This window comes from Takifugu rubripes, chromosome 19 (assembly GCF_901000725.2).
Source record: "Takifugu rubripes chromosome 19, fTakRub1.2, whole genome shotgun sequence".
NCBI classification, from domain to species: domain Eukaryota; kingdom Metazoa; phylum Chordata; class Actinopteri; order Tetraodontiformes; family Tetraodontidae; genus Takifugu; species Takifugu rubripes.
Window position 1 is genome coordinate 19,103,487 of NC_042303.1, and position 24,687 is coordinate 19,128,173.

Consider the following 24,687-nt stretch of genomic DNA (forward strand, 5'->3'; position numbering starts at 1 on the left):
ATGGAAATTTATACGTGCAGGCGGACCTCACAGACGTCACCACGGGTCATTAGCCTTAACGGCGTGAATAGAGGCTTCTTCAGAAGACAACGTGGGGGGTGATATCCCGTACAAACGTGTTGTACCGAGTGAATGAGAGGAAACTCCATAGGCATCAGCTTTCACACACTGTGTTGTCTCAGCTTCCTGTTATGATAAAAAGGACGTCCATGGTTAGGGTTAGGGTTAGGGTTAGGGTCCTTCTGAATAGCAAATAAAATTCATTTAACACCTGAAGTGTTGATGAATAAGATCAGACTTTAACACTTTGCATTCACTTCGTGACAGTTCTCATCAAATATTAATGATTGTATCTTGACTTTGTCTTTTTTGGAACATAATTTTTAATGTTGATTTTAATTTTAAATGATGGTTTTGTGCATCTGTTTAAACCATCTGCATGCCATGGTGCTTGAAATGGAATTTACAACATGGGTTGCACACGTCTCTAAACACTAGTTAGGGTTAGGGTCATCCTTTACTAATGTTGACCGTCCCACTGTACGTTTGGAACTCCTGCTTAATCATTAACCTTAGAACTTAATTGTTCATCCTGAATCATTTCCTGTTTTAAAAGTGTAAATGTCTTTTTTGAAACGCCATCTGAAGTGTTTGTGGTGCTAATCCTTACTTCCTGTTTGTGTGTTTAGATGCAGGTGCTGCTGTTGTGTTGCTTCCTGTGGTCAGCACTTGGTCTTAGACTATGCTGGGCGGCGCCTGTTGCAGATGAGGTGATTAACCTTCCTGGTCTGAGAAAACAGGCAAGCTTCAGACAGTACTCTGGTTACCTGAGTGTGGCCAATGGAAAACACCTCCACTACTGGTCAGTACCTGGCTAACCCTAACCCTAACCTGGCTAACCCAACCCTAACCCTAAACCCAACCCTAACCCTGGCTGTTACCTGCAGCACATCACAACATGGGAACCCTGGAAACAGATATAAATTCATCTACAAAAATGGCCGACTCTCTGGCCAAGTTTCAACCTTTATTTGCACATAGAGACCCTAACCCTAACTCTAACCCTAACCCAACCCTAACCAAATGTTTTAAAAGCTGACTGGTTCAAAGGCCCTGTTTACAGGCCATTTTCAGGTGAAAATGAGAAACTTTAGTTTCATTTTGGCTGTCTGTTTACATGAAAATGCATGAAATCGGAGCCTTTGGTACATCCTGGTTAAATTACCAGTGCAAGGCTAACAAAGAGTGACGGACAACTACTCACACTGCCACCTAAAGCCACCTAAAAACAAAATCTTGCATAAATGCAAAGCTTCTCAAAGAGGTGCTTTTGAGGCTTTGAGGTCAGGCCTCTGATTTGTGGAAGCCATGGTAATGATGACCAGTTTATGGTTAGTTTGACTGGACATTTCTGGTGAAACATGACTTAAACTATATTTTAGATGTCAAATTTAACACGATGGCCCGATATCAAAATCTTGATTGATATGTCTACTATCATCACCTGTGTGCCCGTCCTCAGGTTTGTGGAGTCCCAGAATGACCCAGGCACTGACCCTGTGGTGTTGTGGTTGAATGGTGGTCCTGGCTGCAGCTCCTTGGATGGGCTGCTGACTGAACATGGACCCTTCCTGGTAGTTCAATTCTACTTGGCTGCATGAGTATGACAGGACTCTGGTATGTGCTGACCTCTGACCTGTGGTTCCAGATACAAGATGATGGCATGACACTGCAGTATAACCCTTATTCGTGGAACAAGGTTAGTCTGCTTTGTTTCTTTACTTCTTTTCACAATATTGTTGGGTGACACAATTAAATTTGCAGCCTGCTTCCAATCCAAAACGTCTTAAATGGCTTCTAATATTCGCAACATATGATTATTATTATTGCAAATTAAAATCTACTTTTTAAAATATCAGTATAACAGAATACCAACAGTACTGCAAATTTTTACTGTAAGACAACATTTTAAGACAATAAATTCTGAGTTTGAATTAAAAGACAGATTGTGTATTTAAAGGGAGCAGAGCTGTCTTGGTGTTAGGGTTAGTCCCTAACCCTAATCACAGTGAGTTTAAAAACATGACCTTTGTTTCAGTTAAAATATGGAGAAAACAACTTGTTTGTGGTTTACCAACCCGAACCTGTAAATAGAGGAAGAAAAAGACATTTTTTTAACCAGTCAGAAAATTCATCATTGCAACACTGAAGTGTGGTCGGAATACAGAGCAGCTCGGGTCGGGGTTACAGTACAGAACAGGGTTAGGGTTAGGGTTAGGCTTAGTTCATGACTGGGATTGGTTGATTACATGGCAATATGCTCTCAGCTGATTGGTCAGTTGTTTTCTTCCAGATTGCAAACGTGTTGTACCTTGAGTCTCCTGCGGGCGTTGGATTCTCATACTCTGATGACCAGAAGTACAGCACCAATGACACAGAGGTCATATAGACCAATCTAATCTGCTTTTCTGTTTGTGATCAGGAGTTTAAAGTCATTTTTATTTTCAGGTATCAATGAACAACTACTTGGCTCTAAAAGAGTTCTTCCGACTGTTCCCGGAGTTCTCCAAGAACCAACTTTTTCTCACAGGAGAGAGTTATGGCGGAATCTACATCCCAACACTGGCAGAGAGAGTGATGGAGGATTCCAGTCTCAACCTGCAGGTAGGTCTGTCCCGTGGTATTGCACCCTAAAATTGATTTTGTTCGACCATTGTGGTTTTCTTGACAGAACAGTAGGTCTAATATTTGGCCAGTGATTTGTCCTCTATTCCTCAATTGCCATTTCAAAATGCTCTTCAACATATAGGCCTTAAGCATCTAGACCATAAACATCTAGGCCTAAGCCTGTGTCCCTCCATCCATTTTTTCAACTGCTTGTCTGGGTCTGGTTCGCTGGGCTAGTGGCTTTAGTAGGGAAGCCCGGCCCCTTTCACTAGCTCCTCAAGTGGAATGCCAAGGTGTTTCCAGGCCATGGATATGAACCCAAGGCCTCCTCCTCATGAAGGCGTCCCCATGGCATTCTGACCAACCACCTCAAAAGGTTTCTCTTAATTCAGAGGAGTAGCAGCTCTACTCAGAACTCGTCTTCCATGTCTAAACTCCTCACCCTGTCTGACTCTGAGCTCAGACACCCTACAAAGAATCCCATTCCAGCCGCATGTATTCATGGTCTTGTCTTTTTGGTCATTACCTTCTGGCTCAGCCCCATTGGCCACAACAGTCTGCATCAGCATCCACAGCACTGTAGTTGCTGCCCTGATCGCTCTGTCAGTTTTACCGAAAGATACTTAACCCTAACCCTCGAACCCTAACCCTGTCACAAACTATCCAGAGATTGTCCACTTGCATGAACAGCACTGGCTAACCCTAACCCTCTAACTCTAACCCTAACCCTAACTGTAACCCTACCCTAACCCTCTAACCTAACCTAACCTAACCCTCTAACTCTAACCCTAACCCTCTAACCTAACCCTAACCCTAACCCTAACTCTACCCCTGCCCAAACCCTCTAACCTAACCCTAACCTAACCTAACCTAACCTAACCTAACCTAACCTAACTCTAACCCTAACTCTACCCCTACCCAAACCCTCTAACCCTAACCTAACCTAACCTAACCTAACTCTAACTCTAACCCACCCTAACTCTAACCCTGATTCATGTGTGCAGCCCACTCCTGGACTGACATCTCCAGGTGGAGATGTGCAGCAGAAACAAGGAACAAGGTGTTCTGTGAAGACGTAGCAGGCCTTTGTCACTTGTGGTTCCTATATTGATGATTACATCTTACTCCAGTTCTAACTCCCCCACAGTTTGGCTTCTCGCCCTGATGGCTCTGGTGATATTAGATCTGTCAGTTCCACTTCTGTGTGACGACCAACTGTAACTGTTGAGTGTTTTCCCTATATAAGACAATATGAAAATGCATGTTAATGAAAGATTATGTACGTACAAATTAAACCTGCAGGCTGTGTGTCATGGTATACACGTAACCAGACGTAGGTCCATTTGTTTGGAGGCAAAATAAGATCTTTAAGTATATGTTGCATTTGTCATATTTTGACCATTTTGTTTAGCTTTAACTGGACAGCTTGTTCATTGCATCTCTTTTACCAAAGGCTTTTTCTTTTGTTTCTCTCTGACACGTTGGTCATTTGTTTCAAACATACCTGACAAGGTTTGATGGTATTTCTGCATCCATCAGAGGTGTCACTAGTTAGGGTTAGGGTTACCCTAACCCTAACCCTAGCCATCCCCCCCGCTTCCCACTTACCGCCTGACAATGTTGCTCCAGGTGTGAGAGGACCAAAAGCCCCCTTTTCCCTATTCATGGTTACATGGACACGCTTTCTAAATACAACAAACCAAAGACAGAAAAGAACAGGCACTACAAAAAAGGGGGGAAATTACCGATCACAGATCATTACAAATGGGAAAACCACATCATGGACCGAAGGTGTCCACACAGAAAAGAACAGACACCAACGCTGGATCACGAAGCAGTGGAAATGACAAGGCGTGTCCAGATAACCACCGCTAACCATCAGCTACCATGCACACGTCAACACCTGGTGGCACCTGTGATGATGGAAGAGCACCATCAAAACATCTCAGGCATGTTTGAAACAAAAGACTAATCTGCCAGAAGAGGAGCCAAAGAAAAAGCTATCGGCTCTTTCCTGCAGGGTGTTGCCGTGGGAAATGGGATGTCGAGCTATGAGATGAATGATAACTCTCTGGTGTATTTTGCGTACTACCACGGCCTCCTGGGGACGCGACTGTGGACTGAGCTTCAGACATTCTGCTGTACTGATGGAAAGTGTAACTTCTACAACACACAGAACCAGAACTGCTCTGCCAGTGTGAGTTTGAGAAATCTGCTCCGAACTAGAACATGTGTGAACATCATGTGGATTAGATCTGATTCTTTTGGAAGGACCAATCTGTTAGTTCTGATCACCTTCTACAGTGAAGCGAAGTGTCTTGTTGACAGAAATGCTTTTCAGATGCCATTTTGCCTTTGCAGCTGTCTGAGGTCCAGGACATTGTCTACAATTCAGGACTAAACATTTACAACCTATATGCCCCTTGTCCTGGTGGAGTCCGCCCCAGAGCCAGGTAACACGATCCAACATGAACTCTGAGCCCTCGCCATAGTTTTCTCACAGGAATCTGTCATTTATAGTGTTGATCAAGGTGAGTTGGTGATCAGAGATCTGGGGAACCTATTTCTCAATCATGGGTGGACTCAGCTTTGGAAGCAGGTGTGCACGTTTTCATATTTCAGTGCTTCATGTAATGAATCAACTGACAAACAAGCTTCTATTTTATCTGTAGAAAATACAAGGTCTGGCATCCCTTCACCAATCTGTCCGTCTTGACCCTCCGTGCACTAATTCCACTCCGTCTACACTGTATTTGAACAATGCGTACACCAGAGCTGCCCTGCACATCAGCAGCAAGGCCCAGGCCTGGGTCATCTGCAGGTAACATGGACCTGCTGCCTCAGGAACACTACAGTATAATGACACATTGCTACCATCTCTAGATGGTCTATATGTTCTCCAAGAGACTGTGGCATTGCAATAAAGTTGATGGACCTTCTGGTGTTGCAGCACTGAGGTGAATCTGAATTATGGTCGTCTCTACCTGGATGTCAAGAAACAGTATCTGAAGTTACTTTCTGCTCTGGTCAGTAAACAACACATTTGTCTTCATGACTGTGATGTTTTTTAAAGGTGAAATTCTTAGACGTGTTGACCAGGATGTCCTCTCTGCAGAAGTACCGCATCCTGGTGTATAACGGAGACGTGGACATGGCGTGTAACTTCATGGGTGACGAGTGGTTTGTGGAATCTCTGAACCAGCAGGTACCTTCATGTATTTGTAGATATGGATCAGGGCCACACACCACTCTTCAAATGTTCACTTGACTGAAAAGAGGTTGAATGTTTTAGCCACATTGTATCAAATGTCAAGCTTTGAAAATAGTTACTCCTACATTAAATGTTAAAAAAGTCATTTGATGTTAGTCCTGATGGAACAGGGAGCTTCAAGCCTTTATGACTGACGTCAACTTTGCTGTTGCTTCCACTTGTGTAATTATTATTGGTAACTTGGAAAAAGGACGTTGTGAGTCTGGCACCCCTAACCCGGGTCAGATTTTCAGCAGACCAGCAGAAAGTCCTCCTTAACACCTCCTTAATGCTAAAAATCCAGTTCTTTGTGTTTTGTCTTTATCTCCACGGCACAGGTGCAGGTAGAGAGACGTCCGTGGCATTATGAAGATGAATACGGTCAACAGGTGGGAGGTTTCGTCAAAGAGTTTGACAACATTGCCTTCATCACTGTCAAGGTAAACCTGTGATCGGCCGAACTTCTAAGATGTTGTGTCAGCTTTGAGATTTGATGGAAGCGGAGAATTTTTGCTTACTGATCAACTCCTCCTGTAGGGTTCTGGCCACATGGTTCCATCAGACAAACCCGGTGCTGCCTTTGCCATGTTCTCCAGATTCATCAAGAGGCAACCCTACTGACTTGTTCCTGTGAATTCAGACAAATTGTCATTCTAAGAAGAAAATTAATTCATTAATTAAACAAGTTGTCTTTTCGGGTTTTAAGTGAGTTCTTTTGTGAATCTTGTCACATTTCTGATTTAAATAAAATTTGTCGCTGATATTGACTGTCGTATTCACTCAAAGAGAAATATGTATTAACGTGGTAGTAGACATTTTCAGATGTGTTACAGAATTTCTTTCCCTTGGAAAATTCCAAGTGCACAATGGAATTGTTACAATGTGGGAGACACATTCAAAGTCGGTTCACCAGAAGACTTGAGGTTGAAGAGGGAAACTTCAAAGGGTTTACTTGTGTCATCCTGGATTAGGTGTGTGTGTGTGTGTGGGGGGGGGGGGGGGGTCTGTTTATTGGACTTGTCTATGACCTGCTGTGTCTTGTTGGATTCAAATGTTGAAATCGACCCTAACCCTGCCGCATGCCAAACCTAACTAACCCTAACCCTGCTGCGTGCTAACCCTAACCCTGCTGCATGCTAACCCTAACTAACCCTAATCCTGCTGCATGCTAACCCTAACTAACCCTAACCCTGCCGCATGCCAACCCTAACTAACCCTAACCCTGCTGCGTGCTAACCCTAACTAACCCTAATCCTGCTGCATGCTAACCCTAACCCTGCTGCGTGCTAACCCTAACCCTGCTGCATGCTAACCCTAACTAACCCTACTCTTGCTGCGTGCTAACCCTATCCTAACTAACCCTAACCCAACATATTCACCCTAACTAACCCTAAATCTAACCCAACATCCTCACCCTAACCCTAACTAACCCTAACCCAACATCCTCACCCTAACTAACCCTAAACCTAACCCAAACTAACCCTAACCCTGCTGCGTGCTAACCCTATCCTAACTAACCCTAACCCAACATCCTCACCCTCACCCTAACTAACCCTAACCCTAACCTGAACCCAAACTAACCCTAACCCTGCTGCGTGCTAACCCTAACTAACCCAACATCCTCACCCTAACTAACCCTAACCCTAACCTAACCCAACACAACATCCTCACCCTAACTAACCCTAACCCTAACTAACCCTAACCCTAACTAACCTAAAAAATCAGAACTGATTTGCTCTCGACTGTCAGTTATTACGGGTGTTTTCCATCGTTATGCATTTTAAATAAAGTTTTTTTTTGTGAGCGAGGTCAGTGAGGAAACAGCTGATCAGCCAATCTGCTTCTCCGCACGCGCACACGCACGCACTGCAGCAGGGACGCTCGCGTCCACCTGGGCCGTCAGCGTTGCTTTGTCTCCGTGATTCCAGATCAGCAGGTTCCCGCACGCTTCCATCATGGTGCAGAAATCTCGCAACGGCGGCGTTTTCCCGGGGGCGCAGGCCGACCAGAAGAAGCTGAAGGTCGGCTTCGTGGGGCTGGAGGCTGCGGGCACCGAGTCCAGCAGGGACGGAGCTCTGCTCATCGCAGGTGTCACTTTCCTTCTTTGTGTCGGCGACAAATCACATTCGCATTTTGAAATTGTCGTGCAAACACGACCCGAACCCAGAGTATTTATTCTGGAATATTCCAGATTCGTCTTCATTGATTACTGCAAAAATAAAAATGGCGATGTAAAGACCGTCATGTGCTATGATTCGTGTATATTTTATCGCGTCTCAGTAATAAATACTTAGATCTAGATTCAGTGAGGAAGTTCTTTTTGCTTCTAAATGGGTGCTTTTCTTTGGAATATTTGATGTCTGTGCGCGTGCACAGGCGCACTAGAACCTTCCGAGTCTAAAGGTTGAAGCCAGAACCGATGTGACTGAAGCTCTGCTTGCTTCAGCTTCACCAGACATCGCCTATATTTCAGTTAAACAGAAGAAATGAGGTGGGGCCTCCACAGATCTACTCTATGGATATATGTGGATCTTTCCTGTGTTCAGGAGGGGAGGAGGGCCCCCGGCGGCAGCGCAGCAGCATCTCTGGAGGCAAGAAACCCCCAAAACGCAATGCTCTCTACAGGCGGCTGCAGAACTTCCTCTACAATGTTTTGGAGAGACCCCGAGGATGGGCCTTCATCTATCATGCCTATGTGTAAAGAGTTGGAACTAGCCTAAAAAGTTTGCTGATGCTTCAGATAAAAAGTGATGAAGGAAAATCCAAAACGGTTTTGTATATTCTGTGTTCAGGTTCCTGCTGGTCTTCTCCTGTCTGGTTCTGTCTGTGTTCTCCACCATCAGAGAATATGAAAAGAGTTCTGAGGATGCTCTCTACATTTTGGTAACACACACGTCACATCATTCTTCTCAAGATGTTTGAAATCAGATTCATTCCAAGATGGTCGGTCAACCACTGGTGGACCCTGTGGTCACAGGACTTCTGGGTTGTGTTCTGAAGTCTCACCTACAGCTCAAGCTAGGTTCAGGCTGGGCTGTAGTTGAAGAGGTGGAGAACTGGAAATCCATCATATGGATCAATCGCTGGCTCCTCTTAAAGCGACCTTGACTGACCTTTATCCTTTTAAGCAAAGGTTGACCTCAAAATGGGAGATTAGTGATTGGAACTGGCCTGAATGATGATTGTTTAACAGGAAGTGGTGACCATTGTGGTGTTCGGGGTGGAGTACATGGTGAGGATCTGGGCAGCTGGCTGCTGTTGTCGCTACAGAGGATGGCGAGGACGACTCAAATTTGCCCGAAAACCCTTTTGTGTCATTGGTAAGTCTGCTGACCTTGGTTCCAGCGGGCCTGCTACCCAGATGAGCGTACAGGGTTAGGACCGGCACGTTGACCCATCTCTGACCCATCTCTTGGCAGACATCATGGTGCTGATAGCCTCAGTCTCCGTTTTGGCTGCGGGTACTCAGGGCAACGTTTTTGCCACTTCAGCCATCAGATCACTTCGATTTCTCCAGATTCTAAGGATGATCCGAATGGACCGCCGCGGAGGAACCTGGAAGCTTTTGGGATCGGTTGTCTATGCACACAGCAAGGTAGCCTGGAGAATGCTTAAATATAAATTCACTTCTTAATTCAACTTCAAATGCTTGTGACTGTGCGCTTTAACCTCAAATACTTTGATCTTTATTATTCAAACAGTTAAACCGTTGGAATTTCATCCATCATGTTCCATGTTGCTAAATTCCTCTCAAACACCAGAAGTGCTTCTGTCTATTATCAGGATCAGGATATTATCATATTTCAGGATCAGAAAAGCACTGCGGAAGCAGAAACTTTCATTTATTTCAGACCTTCCAGTTGATAATTTACCCCATTAAGGGCTAAAGGGGTTGAAGATGGAGGGATTGCTCCTGGCTAACCTGATCTCCATAACAACGCTGTCCTCTGTCCCCAGGAGTTGATCACTGCCTGGTATATCGGCTTCTTGTGTTTGATCCTTGCAAGTTTCCTAGTTTATTTGGCAGAAAAGGAAGATAATGAGCAGTTTGAGACCTACGCCGATGCCCTGTGGTGGGGACTTGTGAGTCAATACTCTGGCACAGCACTGGATCTGCTATTGATCGCTGAGAGGATCATCTGACTGCTGCTTTGGTCTTTTTATTTCTGTCAGATCACGTTAACAACCATTGGCTATGGAGACAAGTTCCCCATCACCTGGAATGGACGTCTGCTTGCTGCCACCTTCACTCTGATCGGAGTTTCTTTCTTTGCTCTGCCGGCCGTAAGTGGCTCGACGTTGCTCTGACACCACTGAGTCTTGGTTTGGTTCAGCCTTGCTCGTATGTCTGCCCCCTGTTCTTTAGGGAATTCTGGGCTCTGGCTTTGCCCTGAAGGTTCAAGAGCAGCACCGACAGAAACACTTTGAGAAGAGACGAAACCCAGCAGCCGGACTCATACAAGTGAGAGTCAGAAGCCCTGAATGTTTCTGGAGATCAGAACTCACATTAGACCTCAGCACACTGCATCCAGTTAATATACATATTAAGGGTTCACATTTTTACCAATGGCCTCCTAGCATGTGCATATTTAGGCTTTTCATGATGGCTCAAATAATGGAAACTTAGAAACTGATTTTGTTCTTCACATTAGTTCATCTATTTTTGAATTTACAGACAGTTATTACTTCCATTGAACTCAAAAAACAATTGCTTTCCGTACATTTCTTACACACAGCTTTACTTTTACTTTAGGTATTGACGCCAGTAAAGAAGTCAGTCATTCATTAGGGAAAAAACAAAGAAGATATAGAAAAACAAATATGCTATAGACATCTTTTTTATCATCGGATCGGTTCGCCGCCGCGTGTGAAGCGGCTGGGATGAGAATCAGCACCTCCAAATCCGAGGCCATGGTTCTCAGCCGGAAAAAGGTGGAGTGCCTTCTCCGGGTCAAGGAGGAGATCCTGCCCCAGGTGGAGGAGTTCAAGTACCTCGGAGTCTTGTTCACGAGTGAGGGAAGAATGGAGCGGGAGGTCGACAGGCGGACCGGTGCGGACGCCGCACCGGTCCGTAGGGGGGAAGAGATTTACTGGTCGATCTTCATTCCTCCCCTCACCTATGGTCATGAGCTTTGGGTAATGACCGAAAGAACAAGATCACGGGTACAAGCGGCCCAAATGAGCTTCCTCCGTAGGGTGGCTGGGCTCTCCCCTAGAGAGGGGGAGAAGCTCTGCCATCCGGGAGGAGCTCGGAGTAGAGCCGCTGCTCCTCTGCGTTGAGAGGAGCCAGATGAGGTGGCTTGGGCATCTAGTCAGGATGCCCCCTGGGCCCCTCCCTGGTGAGGTGTTCAGGGTGTGTCCCTCTGGTAGGAGACCCCCGGGAAGACCAAGGACACGTTGGAGAGACGATGTCTCTCAACTGGTCTGGGAACGCCTGGGGATCCCTCCGGATGAGCTGGAAGAGGTAGCTGGGGAGAGGGAAGTCTGGGCCCCTCTGCTTAGGCTGCTGCCCCCACGACCCGACCCCGGATAAGTGGTGGAGGATGGATGGATGGATGGATGGATGAATGGATGGATGGATGGATGGGAAGATGGATGGATGGATGGATGGATGAATGGATGGATGGATGGGAAGATGGATGGATGGGTGGATGGATGGATGCATGGATGGATGGATGGATGGGTGAATGGATGGATGGGTGGGTGGGTAGATGGATGGATGGATGGATGGATGAATGGGTGAATGGATGGATGGGTGGGTGGGTAGATGGATGGATGGGTGAATGGATGGATGGATGGATGGGTGAATGGATGGATGGATGGATGGATAAATGGATGGATGGGTGGGTGGGTAGATGGATGGATGGATGAATGGGTGAATGGATGGATGGGTGGGTGGGTAGATGGATGGATGGATGGATGGATGGATGGGTGGGTGAATGGATGGGTGGGTAGATGGATGGATGGATGGATGGGTTAGGGGTTAGGGTTAGGGTGAGGGGTTAGGGTTAGAGGGTTAGAGTGAGGGGTTAGGGTTAGAGTTAGAGGGTGAGGGTTAGGGTGAGGGGTTAGGGTGAGGGGTTAGGGGTCAGGGTTATGGTTTATATCTCCTCTGCACGCATTTCCACCCTGAAGAGTGTGACATTTCCTGTCCGTACAGGCAGCATGGAGAGTTTACGCCACCAATCTGAGCAGAACCGATATGACCTCCACCTGGGATTATTATGAAAGAAGCGCATCTGTTCCCATGTACAGGTGAGTCCATCACCTGTGTGAGAGCATCAGTGAGAACATCACCCAACGTTCTATAAGGGGACTGTGTTCATGTCTGTCTTCAGGTTAATTCCTCCTCTCAATCAGCTGGATTTATTGAGGAACCTGAAGAATAAATCTGGGCTTTCTTTCAGGTCTGACATGTTTCTACAAGTGAAATTGGGTTCCAATCATTACATTTAAATGAATAGCAATTATCATTTAGATGATAAAATAATCATATTTGATTTCCTTCTACAGAAAAGATGTGCAGCCAGAAGCTTCTCCCAGGTCAGCTTCCCGTCCGATTTGTCAGATCGCTCCGTGCTGAAACCCCTTTTTTGTTGAGATCTTGTTTTGGTAAATATGTATATAGGAAAATATAAACAGTAATATGTTCATATATGTGTAGAGGCCAGATGTTATACAAATTGAAACAATGAAACATATCTGGCACATTTTTCTAATTTTTCAAGTTTAAGTCATCAAAAATAGTGAGAAGGAGATGGTGTAGCAAAGAGGGAAGGAACCAGGATATAATGTATGCAAATCCACGAGTTATGCTGAAGATGATGAAGATTGATTTTAACACATTTTAGAACCCGACTGCTGACCATGTCCATCTTTGCTCTCCAGTCAGAAGGTCAGTCTAAAGGAAAGGGTCTTCTCCTCCCCACGGAGTTCAGGAACCAAAGGAAAAGGGTCTCCTCAGCATGGTGGGTGCAAAAATCAACATTTTTGTTGCACCACATTTATGGACATTTAAATTCATGTAAACTTAAATGTACACAAATGTGACTTGGAGGTTCTGAAAACTGATGTCGTCTGGAAGACTGAACAAAAGCTGCCCCCAAAGAAAAATAACTCGGTATCTCCCTGCACCATTGTGGAAATGAAACGGAAGTCATTGGATCTTTAGAGTGAACTCCGGCTGTCTGACCTCTGAGGGTTTACAGGGTTAGGGTCTGACTTTAGTCTCGGGGTTAGGGTTAGAGTGAGGGTTAGGGTTAGGGTTAGGGTTAGAGGGTTAGGGTTAGAGGGTTAGGGATTAGGGGTTAGGGTTAGAGTGAGGGTTAGGGTTAGGGTTAGAGTGAGGGTTAGGGTTAGGGTTAGAGGGTTAGGGTTAGAGGGTTAGGGATTAGGGGTTAGAGGGTTAGAGAGTTAGGGTTAGGTTAGGGTTGGGTTAGAGGGAGGGTTAGGGTTAGAGGGTTAGGGATTAGGGGTTAGAGGGTTAGAGTTAGGGTTAGAGGGTTAGGGTTAGAGGGTTAGGGGTTAGAGGGTTAGAGAGTTAGGGTTAGGTTAGGGGTTAGGGTTAGAGGGAGGGTTAGGGTTAGGGGTTAGAGTTAGGGTTAGGGTTAGAGGGTTAGGGTTAGGGTTAGGGTTAGAGGGTTAGGGTTAGAGGGTTAGGGATTAGGGGTTAGGGTTAGAGTGAGGGTTAGGGTTAGAGTGAGGGTTAGGGTTAGGGTTAGAGGGTTAGGGTTAGAGGGTTAGGGATTAGGGGTTAGAGGGTTAGAGAGTTAGGGTTAGGTTAGGGGTTAGGGTTGGGTTAGAGGGAGGGTTAGGGTTAGAGGGTTAGGGATTAGGGGTTAGAGGGTTAGAGTTAGGGTTAGAGGGTTAGGGTTAGAGGGTTAGGGGTTAGAGGGTTAGAGAGTTAGGGTTAGGTTAGGGATTAGGGGTTAGGGTTAGGGTTAGGGGTTAGAGTTAGGGTTAGGGTTAGAGGGTTAGGGTTAGAGTTAGGGTTAGGTTAGGGTTAGGGGGTTAGAGTTAGGTTAGGGTTAGAGGGTTAGGGTTACAGTTAGGGTTAGGTTAGGTTAGGTTAGAGGGTTAGGGTTAGTGTTAGAGGGTTAGGGTTAGGTTAGGGTTAGAGGGTTAGGGTTAGAGGGTTAGGGATTAGGGGTTAGAGAGTTAGGGTTAGGTTAGGGTTAGAGGGTTAGGGTTAGGTTAGGGTTAGAGGGTTAGGTTAGGGTTAGAGTGTTAGGGTTAGGTTAGGGTTAGGGGTTAGGTTAGGGTTAGAGGGTTAGGGTTACAGTTAGGGTTAGGTTAGGTTAGGTTAGAGGGTTAGGGTTAGTGTTAGAGGGTTAGGGTTAGAGTTAGGGTTAGGTTAGAGTTAGGGTTAGAGTTAGGGTTAGGTTAGGGTTAGAGGGTTAAGGTTAGAGGGTTAGGGATTAGGGTTAGAGGGTTAGAGGGTTAGGGTTAGAGGGTTAGGGTTAGAGGGTTAGGGATTAGGGGTTAGAGGGTTAGGGATTAGGGGTTAGAGGGTTAGGGTTAGAGGGTTAGGGTTAGAGTGAGGGTTAGGATTAGGGATTAGGGGTTAGAGGGTTAGGGTTAGAGGGTTAGGGTTAGAGTGAGGGTTAGGATTAGGGGTTAGAGGGTTAGGTTAGGGTTAGAGGGTTAGGGTTAGAGTTAGGGTTAGGTTAGGGTTAGAGGGTTAGGGTTAGGTTAGGGTTAGGGGTTAGGTTAGGGTTAGAGGGTTAGGGTTACAGTTAGGGTTAGGTTAGGTTAGAGGGTTAGGTTAGGTTAGAAGGTTAGGGTTAGTGTTAGAGGGTTAGAGTTAGGGTTAGGTTAGGGTTAGAGGGTTAGGGTTAGAGGGTTAGGGTTAGAGGGTTAAGGTTAGGGTTAGGGTTAAAGAGTTAAGGTTAGAGTTAGGGTTAGGTTAGAATTAGGGTTAGGATTAGAGTTAGGGTTAGGGTTAGAGGGTTAGGTTAGAGTTAGGGTTAGGATTAGAGTTAGGGTTAGAGGGTTAGGGTTAGAGGGTTAGGTTAGGTTAGGGTTAGGTTAGGGTTAGAGGGTTAGGTTAGGGTTAGGTCAGAGTTAGAGTTAGGGTTAGAGGGTTAGGTTAGGGTTAGGTTAGGGTTAGAGGGTTAGGTTAGGGTTAGAGTTAGGGTTAGATTTAGGGTTAGGTTAGGGTTAGGTTAGGGTTAGAGTTAGGGTTAGGGTTAGAGGGTTAGGGTTAGGTTAGAGTTAGGGTTAGGATTAGAGTTAGGGTTAGAGGGTTAGGGTTAGAGGGTTAGGTTAGGGTTAGGTTAGGGTTAGAGGGTTAGGTTAGGGTTAGGTTAGAGTTAGAGTTAGGGTTAGAGGGTTAGGTTAGGGTTAGAGGGTTAGGTTAGGGTTAGGTTAGAGTTAGAGTTAGGGTTAGATTTAGGGTTAGGTTAGGGTTAGAGTTAGGGTTAGGTTAGGGTTAGGGTTAGAGTTAGGGTTAGGGTTAGGTTAGGTTAGGGTTAGAGGGTTAGGGTTAGGGTCTGACTTTAGTCTCAGTCAGTCACACCTCCATGCACATCATGAAATGCTGCATTTAATCCCATGTGAGACAAACTTTTAGCCTTTGTTGACTTGGAATATACCATCCCTGGAAATAAGACCCAAATCCTGGTTTCTACTCGCTGTTTCAGGGTTAGGGTTGCAAATGAAAGCTTGCAACTGTTGGAATTAATACAATATGATTTGATGGGCTGCACGGAGCAAACAAATTGTTTAAGTTCCATTTTTACAATAACCGTTCTGCCGTCTTTCCTCCTCTTTGCTAGCGCTTCCTTCAGTTGGCCCTGGTGTTGCTCCTGGTGTAGGTCCGGGTGGTCCGGGCAGCTTGGCAAGCATCCAGGTTCTGCGACGATCACCTAGCATTGAACCCAGTCTGGAGGACAGTCCTAGCAAAGTTCCAAAGAGTTGGAGTTTCGGAGAACGCAGTAGAACCAGACAGGCCTTCAGGATCCGGGGAGCCACTTCCCGCCAAAACTCAGAAGGTGAGATCGGGGTAGAGAAAGCGATTGATTTAGTTAGCCTGTGCTAACGAGACTAATAAATGAGCATTGGTCCTAACACAGAGCCTTGTGGGACACCATACTTATACAGTGGTATTGTTCCAAATACACAAATCCAAATTTACTTTTCCAGTTCAAATTCGAACTGTTTCCATCAAATTTACATGAAGGTAATTATACTTCTTAGACTCAAGATAAACATTTTGAGCTAATTTTAGTGTTTTTCCTGCATTTGTTTTATTAATACAATAAGCAGCATAAATAACAAGGAAATATTAATTGTTCATCTCAGGGATGAAATTGATCTCAATCCACATGAAACCATAAATGATCCTGAGATGGATAATTTCCACTTTTAAAGATGTTTTTCTGCCTTTTTTTCTCAGTGATGTGAAGTTACATGACCTTATACTGAATACTATAATTAGCTCTTCTTTGTTATCCAGTAGAGACCACATTAGTGTTTTTGTAAGGACACTAAAATAAAACTTTTGACTGAATAAAACTTTCAGTGATGGCTGAAAAATGAAAAATCAGCCCTGAATTGCAACTCTGACATTAATGTGAGTGAAAGGCTCAAACAAACATCTAATCAGCAAACAGGAATAGCAGAACATTAGCGAAGTGGCGTTACATCAACATGGATTATCATCTACTGAAAATGGAAAGTTCCATTTTTCATTATCTGCCATATTGGGGTTAGAGGGTTAGAGTTAAACTATAAAAGCCTCTTCTTTACCTACTTTCAGCATTTGTGTTGTGCTGTGTAGATAAGTCTAATTATTTGTTCTCTTTTCCTTTTCGCTTTTGCTACGCTTGCTTCTTTTCTGCTGATATCTTCATTCTAGCAGTTTGTTCTGCCTTCAGGCTAATGTTAAAATAAACCAAGCTAAGGCTTTCCCTTGCTTCCATTCTTTGTGCCAAGCTAGGCTACCAGTTGCAACATTTGCAGGCTTTAGGAAAAGCTAAGCTAATAGTTTCCTCAGCTTCTAGCATTTGTGCAAAGCTAGGCTAACGGTTTTCCTGCTTTCCTCTTGCTGTAGTGCTGATAGAGATGCAGGATGAAGAATTCAGACAGAAGAGCTCACCAGGTCAGTGTGTGCTGGCACATGCGTGCGCGCGCGCACACACACACACACACACACACACACACATGCAGATTACAGCACACACATTATATCGCAGTATTGTGTGTGACCATTGCAGGTCATTGCCTCAAATTTAATACTATCTTTAATAATGATAACTCTATAAAGCACTTTAAAAACATACATAGTTGATACAAAGTGCTGTACATCACATATAAATAAGAATATCAAAGAAAATTAAAACAAGTAATAAAAACAATAAAAGCAGGATCTGAGGCTCATTCTGCGTTTAAAGGTAGGCTTTAAAAACATTAGTGGAGTGGCCTATCGAAAGTGGAATTGGAAGTGGATTGTTCTAAAATTTAGGGTTAGAAATTGTCCTTCTACTTAGATTTTGGCACCTCCAGGAGCATCTGATCAGCTGACCTGAGGCACCGGCAGGAGATTATAGATGCTGCAGCTCAGAGTGGTAGAAGAGAGAGACCATTGAAGCATTTAAAAGCAAAGAAACGATCTTCAAATTAAAGTTATAATGAGGATTCAGATCTAGCATGGCTTACAGACATGGATCTGTCTAGCAGATATGATCACCGATCCAAGGAGCGACCGCACGTGCCCAATAACCCTGACGGGGCATAAAAATGTTGTGATTCACAGCACCAAGGCGGCTGTTGAGTCAAGCTAGGCAAGAATTGCTGTCTCCAGAGTCACTGACCAAGAGGATATCATGCAATAATGTTTGCCAAGTACTTCCTTTTCTCCTTTTTTGAGTTTTGATTTAAAGACAAGTGATTAAGTGTTACGGAATTGCAATGTAAAATTCTTTGTTGTGGTTCTGATTCACCAAGTTCCTTCTAAAATATATTTGTTTTCTCATGATTTTGTAGTTTGCATTTTGTGTGTTGTAGTTCCATTTTTTTGGTTTCTTTAAACCAACTCTGTTTTATTTCAAGTCAGTAGGAAGAGAGGAACAGACACCTGTGACCAATGGCAACACATTAGACATGCTAAATGTAAAACTATGGTCTGTACGTCTAAAACTGGTGGGGGCAGAGGTCAGTGTGGAACCGTGTAAGGTCAGGAAGAGAGATACACCAGACGATGGCTCAGAGGGGATCATGTTTCCTGGGACCCTGTAACGGCCTAACGATGACTGATGAAGATTAGCTGATGCCATTTTTAATACATTCTAAAGAAGGTGTGTTTGGCTCATCTGAATGATCTCCTTTTCTAGAAATTTGCTGTGTGGGATCAATAAAGTACATCTACTCCTCAGTGAGCATTAGCATGGCTAATATAATGATTAGCTCTGCATTTAGAGGGAGTCGGCCTCCTCCAGCCTCAGCTACTCTTTTACTTAGTCGTCACAATGACAAATGACCAGTTTTAAGCCCAAGATCAGCTCTGTTAGAACTTTTCTTTTTCAGTTCTGAGATTTTTGTAACCTGTTTTGTAAATCACTAACTTGCTTTTGTCTTTAGAAACAGTGAAAAAGTCAAAAGGTCTAGTTCTGGGTTAAGGTCTTGTGACATCTTTGTTTGCTTAATGAATAAAGATGTTATTTAATAATGGATGGCAATATGATTGGTTGTTTTCATCAGCTGAAATTAAGAGACAATATTGTCATTATCTGGAACTAATTGATTAGTTTGCTTTGATGTTTGTGAAGTGTGCTTCTTCTTTCATGTGTACTTTGTGTCTCTTGGGTTGAAAAGTTCTTTTATTTTTCTTCTTGCTTTAGAGGCCAGCCTGCCCGGGGAGGACATCGCCGATGACAATAAAAGCTGCCACTGTGAGTTTGTTCCCCAGGATCTGACCCCAGGACTGAAGGTGACCATCAGAGCCATCTGGTACGAGCGCTCCACCTCACCATCGTCCTCAATCATCTGTTCACCATCTGTTCATCATTGACCATCCTTTTACTCAATGTTGCTCTGTTGTTAATAGCCCCGTGAAGTTATTCTGCTTTTTATTCTCATGATTTTTGTTTTTATTTATTTTGCTCAGCTCAGGGTCAAAGGTCATCATCAGCTCTTGGGTAAGACAATCATGTGACCTCCAATTAGCCCCAGTTTTTGTTGTTTTCTGTCATTGCTTCTTCTGGATATGTCTGTTCTCTCTTTTCTTCCCAAAGCATTTGGTTCAGAACCACTTAATTGACCAGTCTCGTAAATCCACATATTAGTCTGATGATTGAAGGTTTCCTTTATGGGTCTTGACTCTTTCCAAGATTCCTGCAGCCTCGGCAGCATCTGTCTGTCCTGCATTGTTGGTTTCTGTTAAGTTCCGGGTGTGTTTTGTGCTGAGAAAGTGTTAAAGGGTTTGTGTTCATTTCCCCCCAGTTAGGTTAGAGAATGAGGAAACTGTCTTCAGTGGAGTTTTATTTTGGTAAAACTGACATCTTGCATTTGCTTGTGTGACCATCCTACATCTGATTCTAAAATTGAGATCAGCTTTCTTGCACTGACATCAATATTTAGCATCGGCTCTTATGTCCCCTAACCCACTTTGGAGATAAATAAATGACTGTTTCGCAGTTGCAAACTGGTTACCGTTGGATTACCTTTTTCCATGACCATTTTTATGCCACTAATAACCTTAGATGTAGTTAGGGTTAGGGCTACCCTAACCCTAACCCTCTAACCCCTAACCCTAACCCTCTAACCCTAACCCTCTAACCCCTAACTCTAACCCCTAACCCTAACCCTCTAACCCCCTAACCCCCTAACCCTCTAACCCTAACCCTCTAACCCCCTAACCCTAACCCTCTAACCCCCTAACCCTCTAACCCTGACCCTCTAACCCTAACCCTCTAACCCCCTAACCCTAACCCTCTAACCCTAACCCCCTAACCCTAACCCTCTAACCCCCTAACCCTAACCCCTAACCCTAACCCTCTAACCCCCTAACCCTAACCCTAACCCCCTAACCCTAACCCTCTAACCCTAACCCTCTAACCCCCTAACCCTAACCCCCTAACCCTAACCCTCTAACCCCCTAACCCAGGGGTCGGCAACCCAAAATGTTGAAAGAGCCATATTGGACCAAAAAAAGAAGAAACAAATCTGTCTGGAGCCGCAAAAAATGTAAAGCCTTATATAGGGCTTATAATAAAGGCAACACATGCTGTAAGTGTCTATATTAGCTGTATTAGCCTACTTTCCAAACGATAAGTAGGCTACAAATACATAATGAGCATTCATGACGAAATGCTTATTTTCCCTGCAGCGCATCCTGGAGAGAATGACGCACCACATGGCCACTTTAAGTTTAACTTTCATTATAATGAGATGTTGGAATTAAATATTTATTATACGCATTTATACAGCATTGGAAAACGTTAAGAATGTTTGTCACGTTTTTCTTCCTACAGAAATTATATTAAAACAATTTACATTTTCATATTTTTGAAAAAGCTCCAGGGAGCCACTAGGGCGGCGCCAAAGAGCCGCATGCGGCTCCAGAGCCGCGGGTTGCCGACCCCTGCCCTAACCCTAACCCCCTAACCCTAACCCTCTAACCCCCTAACCCTAACCCTCTAACCCTCTAACCCAAACCCTCTAACCCCCTAACCCTCTAACCCTAACCCTCTAACCCCCTAACTCTAACCCCTAACCCTAACCCTCTAACCCCCTAACCCTCTAACCCTAACCCTCTAACCCTAACCCCCTAACCCTAACCCTCTAACCCCCTAACCCTCTAACCCTCTAACCCTAACCCTCTAACCCTAACCCCCTAACCCTAACCCTCTAACCCCCTAACCCTAACCCCCTAACCCTAACCCCCTAACTCTAACCCCTAACCCTCTAACCCTCTAACCCTCTAACCCTCTAACCCTAACCCTCTAACCCTAACCCTCTAACCCCCTAACCCTCTAACCCTAACCCTCTAACCCCCTAACTCTAACCCCTAACCCTAACCCTCTAACCCTAACCCTAACCCTCTAACCCTCTAACCCTAACCCTAACCCTCTAACCCTAACCCTAACCCTCTAACCCTAACCCTCTAACCCTAACCCTCTAACCCTAACCCTCTAACCCTAACCCTCTAACCCTCTAACCCTAACCCTCTAACCCCCTAACTCTAACCCCTAACCCTAACCCTGTAACCCTAACCCTAACCCTCTAACCCTCTAACCCTAACCCTAACCCTCTAACCCTAACCCCTAACCCTAACCCTCTAACCCTAACCGTAACCCTCTAACCCTAACCCTCTAACCCTAACCCTCTAACCCCCTAACCCTCTAACCCTAACCCTCTAACCCTAACCCTCTCACCCTAACCCTAACCCTAACCCTCTAACCCTAACCCTCTAACCCTAACCCTCTAACCCTCTAACCCTCTAACCCTAACCCTCTAACCCTCTAACCCTAACCCTCTAACCCTCTAACCCTAACCCTAACCCTCTAACCCTAACCCCTAACCCTAACCCTCTAACCCTAACCCTCTAACCCTAACCCTCTAACCCCCTAACCCTCTAACCCTAACCCTCTAACCCTAACCCTCTAACCCTAACCCTCTCACCCTAACCCTAACCCTCTAACCCTAACCCTCTAACCCTAACCCTCTAACCCTATAACCCTCTAACCCTAACCCTCTAACCCTAACCCTCTAACCCTCTAACCCTCTAACCCTAACCCTAACCCTCTAACCCTAACCCCTAACCCTAACCCTCTAACCCTAACCCTCTAACCCTAACCCTCTAACCCTAACCCTCTAACCCTAACCCTCTCACCCTAACCCTAACCCTCTAACCCTAACCCTCTAACCCTAACCCTCTAACCCTCTAACCCTCTAACCCTAACCCTAACTAACCCTAACCCTCTAACCCTCTAACCCCTACCTAACCCTACCCTAACCCTCTAACCCTAACCCTAACCCTCTAACCCTAACCCTCTAACCCTAACCCTCTAACCCTAACCCTCTAACCCTCTAACCCTCTAACCCTAACCCTACAGCCCTTTGGAACACTGTTCTTCATAAAGAAACAAATAGACATTAAATTGAGCATAAGCAGGTTTGTAAATGTCTGAGAACATCCAAGCTCTTGCTGTTCCTCTGCTAACCTTCTGTTTCCTGCTCTCTATGCAGTATTATGCGATTCATGGTGTCCAAGAGGAAGTTTAAGGAGAGTCTTCGACCCTATGATGTGATGGATGTGATTGAACAGTATTCAGCTGGACATCTGGACATGCTTGCACGCATCAAGAACCTCCAGTCAAGGTTCCACCTCTACATGTTTATTACCAGATGACTTCACCTTTGTTTTCAAGTTTATCAGTATGAAAGTATAGATAGTACAATAAAAGGGACATTTCTAAAATGATGTTTAACTTTGGACATTTAAAGGGGACACGTGTGTGCTTGTGTGTGTACACACCAATGTCAGTAGTGATTGTTAGGGTTAGGACTAACCCTAACCCTAACCCTCCTGATTGGCAGGGTGGACCAGATAGTTGGCAGAGGAACGCCAGTTGCAGAAAAGGACCGTCCCAAAGCAGCGAGTGAAGAGCTTCCCGAGGATCCGAGCATGATGGGACGTTTGGGAAAGGTGGAGAAACAGGTGACCAGCAATGGGAAGTCCCCTGATACGATAAGAGTGAACTGCTTTGTCACTCTCGTTCTTTTGTTCTCAGGTCCTATCAATGGAGAGAAAGCTGGACTTCCTGGTTAACATCTACATCCAGCGGATGGGTATCCCTCAGGCGGAAACTGATGCTTATTTTGGATGTAAGGAGCCAGACCCAGAGCCGGATCCTGCCCCTCCCTATCACAGTCCAGTGGATCAGCTGGAGAAGAGCCAGTCCAAGATTTTACAGTTGGTGTCAATGTTTTTTTTTTTTACCCCTTTTGGCAAAGAGTCCAGTGTTGGTTCAGGTCATGCTAGTGTAATTGCTTTAGCCACAACAGTAAATTTACTAAAGTGGAAATTTTTAAATTTTACAAAGTGAGTAGAATGTTCTGAACGAATGACCACCCTAAGAGTCTATGCTGGGTGTGTAGAGAAGCTGGTTACCATTGTGTGTTTCAGTGAACAGGGTTACCCGAGTGTTTCTTCAACCTCACACCCACAACAGCAGCAGGAACATCTCACTGCATTGTCCCCCATCGGCCAGGTGTAGAGCGTAAAGGCAGCTTTTATTTCATTCCAGGTTTTACAGACTAGACTGTGGCCCGATGTGTCAGAATAACCCTTTGTGTTCCGTCTCAGCACATTAGCGCAAATGTAGCCGTCTTCAACATTTATGGCCCAGAAGGTGTTTTTGACAAGCAGCTCTGCACACATAAACTGGGATTCTTGTTCTGGAATATTTGCCCACTCGCAGCTCAGTCAACATAATTTCAGTTATCAGAAAAGTAAACAAATCTGAACGAGTATTTAATAGCTTATTCCTCTTTTTCAGGATGTCACCGGGTGACCATGCAGAAAAGAGTGGTTTGGTACCAAAGATGGTCCGTTCCAGCAGTTCCACTGGACACAGGAACTACGCTGCCCCAACCTGTCCGCCTTCTACCTCATGGCAGCCAATCAGCTCCCACCTCCACCAGCAGGCTCAGGCCTCATCCCAGCACAGCCACGGGAACACTCCAAGTCCAGTTGGAGATGGGTCATTGGTTCGATTACCACCTCCCCCAGCTGGAGAGAGACATACTGGAAACAGATCAAACCGACACAGCACCGAACGTGTAGGAACCGAAAGGGCGGCGAAGGTAAGGAACCGATCCAGTGGTACTGGAGGAGGAGACGAGGTAAAGCCAGACAGCAGTGCCTCAGTCTCAATCCCATCTGTTGACCATGAAGAGTTGGAGCATTCCTTTAGTGGCTTCTCCCTCTCTCAATCTAGAGAGAATCTTGATTTCCTCAAAAATAACTTCTACTTGTCCTCCACCAACCTGGGAGAGCACCACAGAGGAGGAGCTGCCACACCTTGTGCCACCATCCGGCCATACATAGCAGAAGGGGAGTCAGACTCCGACTCAGAGCTCTGCCCCCCCTCACCAAACTCAGACAATGGCTGGACAGAAGCCAAGTAGAGTCAGTGGAGAAGAAACCAGCTTAAAATGTATCTGCTCTGTCTTTGAAACACTACCTTGTGCTGAAGAGTGGAGCCAGTGAACTGTTGGTCTTTATTCCTCTTCAGAATCCATCAAGCGTTGCTTTAAATCACAGCCACGTTTGTTCGGATGATCACATGACAAATGCTCCAAATAGCTTCATTCCTCAGATCAGAATCTTTGTCCAGAGCCGATCATGTGCTTTATGTTAGACTCATCGACATATTTGTGTCTCCAATATATAGATAACTGAAGGTTGTAAATACCACCCGCCATCTCTGATCTGATCTGATCCATCATTGATGACCAAAGGTTTGCTAAAAATAATGTTGGATGTTTCCTCATCACTATTAATTCTATCTTTATGTACATATTTGCAGAGATTACCAATAGACCAGTAGAGGGAGGTTGCTTATGTAGGAGATCCAGGATCAAATGATGAAAAGTAACTTTGCTTTTTAGAATTCAAAGAATTAGTAAGTCCAACTTCATCCTGCAGAAATGCATTTGACATTTAAAACCACCTTCTTTTCTTGAACGTAAACACGTCGAGTCTTCTTCTGTGACCATGAATGTTAACAGCTGATAAATGATCCACAGCTTTCATGACCAAGTAA

The 24,687-nt window shown here is 44.9% G+C and overlaps 2 protein-coding genes across 7 annotated transcripts in view; both read left to right on the forward strand.

Annotated features, from left to right (window-relative positions):
• The window catches only part of ctsa (cathepsin A), an 11,326-nt gene extending 4,646 nt beyond the window's left edge, over positions 1-6,680 (forward strand). The window contains exons 2-14 of the mRNA XM_003976864.3: positions 690-862; positions 1,523-1,634; positions 1,709-1,759; positions 2,354-2,440; positions 2,509-2,664; positions 4,688-4,864; positions 5,029-5,120; positions 5,188-5,266; positions 5,340-5,488; positions 5,618-5,693; positions 5,783-5,872; positions 6,256-6,357; positions 6,455-6,680. Of these exons, the coding sequence (XP_003976913.1) occupies positions 690-862; positions 1,523-1,634; positions 1,709-1,759; positions 2,354-2,440; positions 2,509-2,664; positions 4,688-4,864; positions 5,029-5,120; positions 5,188-5,266; positions 5,340-5,488; positions 5,618-5,693; positions 5,783-5,872; positions 6,256-6,357; positions 6,455-6,538 (1,428 nt within the window). The 3' untranslated portion in view covers positions 6,539-6,680. The remainder of the gene's footprint in view (positions 1-689; positions 863-1,522; positions 1,635-1,708; positions 1,760-2,353; positions 2,441-2,508; positions 2,665-4,687; positions 4,865-5,028; positions 5,121-5,187; positions 5,267-5,339; positions 5,489-5,617; positions 5,694-5,782; positions 5,873-6,255; positions 6,358-6,454) is intronic.
• A 951-nt stretch (positions 6,681-7,631) lies between these two features.
• On the forward strand, positions 7,632-24,616 carry LOC101067198 (potassium voltage-gated channel subfamily KQT member 2-like). 6 transcript variants are annotated; one of them, XM_029826673.1, is made up of 20 exons: positions 7,723-8,005; positions 8,464-8,614; positions 8,710-8,800; positions 9,111-9,237; positions 9,337-9,512; positions 9,875-10,000; positions 10,091-10,201; positions 10,284-10,379; positions 12,078-12,172; positions 12,256-12,324; positions 12,431-12,460; positions 12,806-12,885; positions 15,694-15,909; positions 16,971-17,018; positions 18,757-18,865; positions 22,106-22,237; positions 22,457-22,577; positions 22,651-22,832; positions 23,419-23,725; positions 23,860-24,009. In XM_029826673.1, exons 1-20 carry the CDS (start codon positions 7,873-7,875, stop codon positions 23,869-23,871), a joined length of 2,412 nt encoding a protein of 803 aa, XP_029682533.1. In that variant the 5' UTR covers positions 7,723-7,872; the 3' UTR covers positions 23,872-24,009. The 6 variants fall into 6 exon arrangements, 5 of the variants coding, with proteins under 5 accessions (XP_029682537.1, XP_029682533.1, XP_029682532.1 ...); XM_029826672.1 differs by having other exon boundaries at positions 7,724-8,005; positions 23,419-24,616; XR_003885951.1 differs by lacking the exons at positions 22,651-22,832; positions 23,419-23,725; positions 23,860-24,009 and adding an exon at positions 19,023-19,053 and having other exon boundaries at positions 7,715-8,005.
• The last annotated feature ends 71 nt before the right edge of the window (positions 24,617-24,687 follow it).